General features: G+C 44.8%; 1 protein-coding gene across 1 annotated transcript; it reads right to left on the bottom strand.

The window, feature by feature from the left end:
- Positions 1 to 420: 420 nt before the first annotated feature.
- On the bottom strand, positions 421 to 1,783 carry LOC127345499 (uncharacterized). The gene has a single exon (XM_051371979.2). The coding sequence runs from the start codon at positions 1,601 to 1,603 to the stop codon at positions 602 to 604; it is 1,002 nt and encodes a 333-aa protein (XP_051227939.1). The 5' UTR covers positions 1,604 to 1,783; the 3' UTR covers positions 421 to 601.
- Positions 1,784 to 6,289: the final 4,506 nt, after the last annotated feature.

Raw genomic sequence — 6,289 nt, 5'->3', positions numbered from 1 at the left:
GCATAATTTCGTCCAAACAACTACCTAACTCTCTCCGTCTCTCGTAGTCTCGTGTCCCATTCGTTTAAGCAGGCTTATTTCACATTGAGCTGATCACGCCACGATCAATCGGAATGGCGCTCTTTTCTCGTATGGCAGTGTCGCCAACGCTTTTCGTCGTCACCGCGGTCGTCCTGACTATGATGTCGACGGCGAGCTGTAGTCGGGTGCCAGTGGCGATCAACGACGAGGCCGGCGGCGAGGCGGCAGACCAGTGCGTACACGACTGCGTCAGGGAGATGCTGGCGTGGCAGGCGTCGGCCGGGTGCGCCGCCGTGACGACCAGCGTGTCATTGCCGCGGACGATGATGATGAGCCAGCGGCAGCTGACCGTGCCGTGTGGCAACGGCTGTGAGAACGAGTACCTTGGCTGCATCGACGTCTGCTAATGAAGCTCCTGTATTACAGTATTATTAGTACAACGACAATGCATATCAGCATTCAGTATATCGTCCGTGCAAAAAACATTCAGTATAGCGTCCCACTTTACGGGAAACTCATCAGTCCTGACTTATTGTTTGTCGAAGCCATGATTTAACACACAATACATCATCAATTCAATTTAAGATCTGTCTGCAGGCTCAGGGGATGAGAGAGTTTCAGAGATTTTGGCCAGCTTCGCCGTCAGAGGAATGGCGGGCTCAGGATGAAGCTCGACGCACCGGTGGTAGAACATCGTGGCGGCCACCGTGGAGTAGAGCTGCACGCCGGCGGACGGCAGAACAAACCCGTGCAGGCCGCCCAGCAAGAAGACGGACTCGCCATGCGCGCAGTACAGAGCAAACGCGTACACCGGGTACGTGGCGACCGGCAGCACGACGCTCACCACGAGCACCTGAACAGCAGCTTCCTTCCTCCTCGCCGTGGTTGTCATGAAACGCCACGCACGGAGGAGTGCGCTCGCACCGCCGCCGCCGTCGCCGTCGCAGCCTTCCTCCCGCGACGCCGACGCGGCGATGGCCACCTGGAAGACGGCGGCGAGGCAGAGCCGGGAGAGGAGGGCGAGCAGGAAGAGGAAGAGCAGGACGCCTTGCACGAAGGGCTCCACGCCGCCGGTGTCCAAGTGGGAGGCGCCGTAGCTCCACCAGGAGGCGAAACACGTTGCCAGGACAGCCGTGGAGGCGAGCTCGACGGCGGCGACGAGGGCGGCGCCCGCGAAGAGGCCGCGGGGCGCCTTGTCGCGGAAGAGCCCGGCGAGCGTGGACGGTCGGTTGTCGCCGGAACCGCGCAGTGTGGCGGAGGCGGCGAGGGAGACGGTGGTCTGCGTGGCGAGCTTGCTGGCGAGGTACGCGAGGTAGAGGATGAGCAGCGCCACGGCGTGCTCCCGGATCTTGTCGGCCGACAAGGCGTATGTCGCGTCGCGCCACGAGGAGAGGCCGTCGTGGAGCTGGACCGAGGCGAGAGGGTGCGCGAGGAGGACGGCGACGGCGAGGAAGACGAAGGTGTGGGCGAAGACGAGCGCGAAGACCGGCGCGAACAGCCTGGCGTTGCGCGTGGGGAGGAGCAGGGTTTCCTCCACGAAGCTGGCGCACGGAGATGACGATGAACCTGCTGTGGCGGCCATGGTGGGATCAGTCAAGTGAGCTGAGTGTTCGATCGCGAAGGAAATGTGTGCAGTTTGTCAATCAAGTGGTGGGTGCTCATCGGAACAAAAAGAAGCGACGAGGAGACGACTTGGAAATTTAGGAGTGCTGGTCAGTCAACGCGGCGTGACTTGAGAAGAGTATGTTTGTTGTGGTCTCCGTCCTTGCATTGTCCTCCTGTTTGGTATCGTCGCAAACTGCTGGGGCGTTCCTCGTATTGTTCTTCTGTTGGCTGGCAAGAAATTTTACCACAAAGAACCATTTGTGAGCAAGTTTCACAAAAGTGCGGTGTGGTGGCACGACGAGCCACGCGACACGTAGAGGGTTCATACTCAGCCACGAGTCTAGTTAAAAGGAATACCTTCTCTATCGCCTATGAAAATTGAAAAGTTGGTACCCAACATACTTTTTTTAAACCAAGCCAAAAGACTTGCCATTTTCAATAATAAAGTAGAAGTCAGATGTTAGCTAGTTTATTAGCGGAAACCGGCCAAAACCAGCACACACCCACCGCGTCTACCCACAAAAGCTACACACACCACCGAAGAGAGGATTGCCGTCGAGGTTGTTCACCAGCGTCATCGTCATCACCCTGCGGCGACTCTGACTTCACCAAAGAAACAAGCACCAAGAGAGGACCGCCGTCGAGGTTGTCCACCGGCGTCATCGTCATCACCTTGTAGCGACTCCGACTTTGATACGTTGAAACGTATCTATAATTTTTGATGCTCCATGATTGGTTTACACCAATTTATATATGTTTTCTTTGCACTTCATGTCATTTTTATGCATTTTCTGAAACTAACCTATTAACAAGACGCTACAGTGGCAGTTCCTGTTTTCTGCTGTTTTTGTATTTCAGAAAATTTGTACAGGAAATATTCTCGGAATTGGATGAAACAAAAGTCAAACCTCCTATTTTCCCGATATGAAGACGGAGTCCAAAGCAGAGACGGAGGGGAGCACCGAGGCGGCCACACCATGCCTAGGCGTGGGCCCCTCCCTGGCCGCGCCTACGGGTGGTGTGGACCCCTCGGACGCCCACCGACCTCGCCCTTCCGCCTATAAGTTGACTCCCGATGCGAAAACCCTAAATCAATCAGCATCCATCCACGAAAAGTTATGTAGCTCCGTCGCAATCGAAGACAAGTTTCGGCGGACAGAAGTCTGTGTTCCGGTACCCTGCCGGGACGGGGAATTGCCCCTGAGCCATCTCCATCGACTCCACCGCCATCTTCATCGATGTTGCTGACTCCCATGGTGAGGAGGGAGTAGTTCTCCCCCGAGGCTAAGGTCTTTACCGATAGCTATTTGGTCTATCTCTCTCTCCCATGGTATGATCTTTATGTGATCATGAGCTTTGTAATCTAGTTGAATAAGTAGATGTTACTCTTCATCTATTATGCTACTCAAGTGGTTTTATTATGTGATCTCCGGAGACACCTTGTCCCACAGTGTGAAGGTGACAATGTGCACACCGTGTGTGTCTCTTAGGCTAAATTTTACAGAAATACTTATCATGAGTTATAATTTGAGTTGGATGTCTCTATGAAATTGTGGTGTTTGTTAGTACTATCTTTGGATACTCAAAGTGACAGCGTTGGGTGTCCCTAGATTTGGAACGCGACCTTTAAGGAGTGCTTTTGCAGCCCTGCGCGGTGAATTAGTGTTCGTTATCCAACCGGAGAGTAGTTCAGAGTAGCATAATGAAGAGATGGTATTTATGTATTCAATTATGATACCTTTGTTGAGAGTGTCCACTAGTCAAAGTAAGATCCCTAGGCCTTGTTTCTAAGCATTGAAACAACGTTTACAAACAGTTCTGCTACATGTTCGTTTGCTACCATTTTTATTTCAGATTGCAATTACCACTTATAATCATCCATATTACTTGTATTTCACTATCTCTTCGCCGAACTAGTGCACCTATACACCTGACAAGTGTATTGGCTGTATTGGGGACACAAGAGACTTCTTGTATCTCAATTGTAGGGTTGCTTGAGAGGGATAACTTTGACCTGTATCTCCCCGAGTTCGATAAACCTTGGGTGATTCACTTAAGGGAAACTTGCTGCTGTTCTACAAACCTCTGCACTTGGAGGCCCAACACTGTCTACAAGAATAGAAGCGTGCGTAGACATCAAGCTCTTTTCTGGCGCCGTTGCTGGGGAGGTAAGATAAAAGGTACTCACATATTCTGGCTGCTAGGCTATCTTCTAGCTAGCACTGTTGTTGGTGTGTGAGTACTCAAAGTTCTTTCCTTTCGATTCTGCAATTATATATTTTTGTTTCTTGTTTTTATTTTCACTAGTTAGGCTTAATGGAAAACAACAACAAAATTAGAGAGCTTTATAGTATTTATCTTGAGTTATGACATGAGGTGTTTGAAGAGAAAATTAAAAAAAACCTATGTAACTTTATTTGCATGCTAATAGCAATGTTATTAGTATGAATTATTTGCTGAACACCATTATTGCTAATACTATGGAAAGGTCTAAGCTTGGGGAAGCTAGTTTTTATGATCTTTTCAGTTCCCTAGCTTTAGAGGAGAAAATTTGCTTTGATGATATTTTATCTCCCATATGTGATGATTCTAATGATGCTTGTGATATTTTAAATCAACCTACTAAAAGTATTCCTTTGAAAATATCTATGAAAATTGTTAAAAAGATCATGGATGAACATTATGCAGGGGATGGAACAGTCCATCCAAGTGATCACTTGTTGAAACTTAAAGAACTTTGTGAGTTGTTTAAGGTTGCATTTTTATCAAGAGAAAATGACATGAAGAAACTATTTCCATTGTCACTTAAGGATAAAGCAAGGGAGTGGTATCACCTACTAGATGATCCTCATCATTCGGAGTGGAAGGAGCTTGAATCTCTCTTTTACTCTAAATTTTATCCTCCTCATGAAATGCATTTAGATAGGAATTATATTTATAATTTTCATCATCGTGATGGAGAAAGTATTGCCCAAGCGTGGGGGAGATTGAAGCCACTAATGCTCAAATGTCCCATTCATGAGCTCCCCAGTAATATTGTTATTAATAACTTTTATGCAAGGCTTTCATGAAAGTATAATACTATCTAGATGCTTGTTTAGAGGGATCTTTCACAAGTAAGGAGGTTGAAGCTAAGTGGGATCTTCTTGAAACAATTCAAAGCTATACCGAAGATTGGGATAACGACAAAGGTAAAAAAATCAAGTATACACTATGAGTATGATTGCATTAAGTCTTTTGCTGAAACTACTGATTTTCAAGAGCTTAGTGCTAAATATGGTCTTGATCCTCAAATTATTGTTGATTGCTGTAGAGCCATTGCTTCTCATATTAATGTTCCTAAAGGAAATTGGGACATATATCATGAACCTTTTAAAGATACTTGCTTGAAACATGAAACTGTTATTAATGATTGCAACACACATGCTCAAACTTCTGAAAGTACTATTTCTTATAAGCATGTTAATTTTTGTGGAGCACTTAGACCTTGTGAAAAGAATCAAATTGAAGAAGAATAGTGTATCCATCACAGGAATGGAAAAACTAGAATGTGGGACGGAGCTTTAAATGATCTTGGTGAAAAAGTTTGTGCCCTCTACACTTTTGTTTGTGAACTTTGCTATAAAGTGGGTCATTTCAATTTTCAATGCTCAGGATATGATAATAGCCTTTCGAATCCAATGAGTACTACAAGTTTGTATTGTGATGACATGATCACTCCTAATTAACATGATGAACTTACATTATTTTTTGGGTATGAAGAGTTATCAAGGAAAACTTCTTTGGTAGATATGAGTGATTTTTATATGAATAACGTCCTGCATGGATGTCATCTTTATTGTGTTGATAATTGCCACATAGATACTTACATATAAAATATTGTAAAGGATGAAACTTTACCAAAATATGACAGGACTAATATGTGTTTTGTTCTTATTAATGTAAAGGAGGAATCCTCCAAAGTTTCTTCTATTGTTTCTGACAATATACTAGGGTATGCGGAGAAGCTTCCTTTCAAGCCTCTCCCTCTTAAAGAGAAGAAGAAGAAGAAGAAGAAGAAGAAGAAGAAGAGGGGGAGGAGTAAAAGGAGAGAGGAAACGTTATCTTCCCCTAGACATGTTGCTCCTGTTATAGTTTTTGTTGATGAGTCTGAACTCGATGATGAGCCTATGCATGTTACCTATAGTAGTGATCATGATTGGGAAAAGTACACTACTTTTGATATTGAAAATCTCTTGGGTACCAATTTTGATGATGTTAATAATTGTTGTACAATTAGTAGTATTCATGTTCCTTCCAATGATGATATGTTTATAAATGAACACACTTTGGAAGATAACTATTCTATTGCTTATGATGATACTATACCTCCAATATATGATGATTACAATAATGAAGATGATATTTTAAGTCCACCTACTATTGGGGAGAAAATTAATTATGATTACAATATGCCTCCTATATTTGATGATTATGGTGATGAGAATAATAATGATAACTATTTTGTTGAATTTTCTCCGACTATAATTAACAAGAATGACTATGCTTATGTGGGGAGTAATAATTATTTTATGCATGCGGCTCATGATAAGAATGTTTTATGTGATAGTTATACTGTTAATTTTATTCATGATGCTACTGAAATTTATTATGAGAAAGGGAA

Source organism: Lolium perenne, chromosome 3 (genome assembly GCF_019359855.2).
Source record: "Lolium perenne isolate Kyuss_39 chromosome 3, Kyuss_2.0, whole genome shotgun sequence".
In the NCBI taxonomy this organism is placed as follows: Eukaryota; Viridiplantae; Streptophyta; class Magnoliopsida; order Poales; family Poaceae; genus Lolium; species Lolium perenne.
Note: the sequence above shows the minus strand (reverse complement) of the source record. Positions and strands in the feature narration are given on the sequence as shown.

What these genes read in the sequence shown, in the direction of transcription:
- LOC127345499 (XM_051371979.2), bottom strand. Translation starts at nt 1,603, where the DNA reads ATGGCCGCCACAGCAGGTTCATCGTCATCTCCGTGCGCCAGCTTCGTG.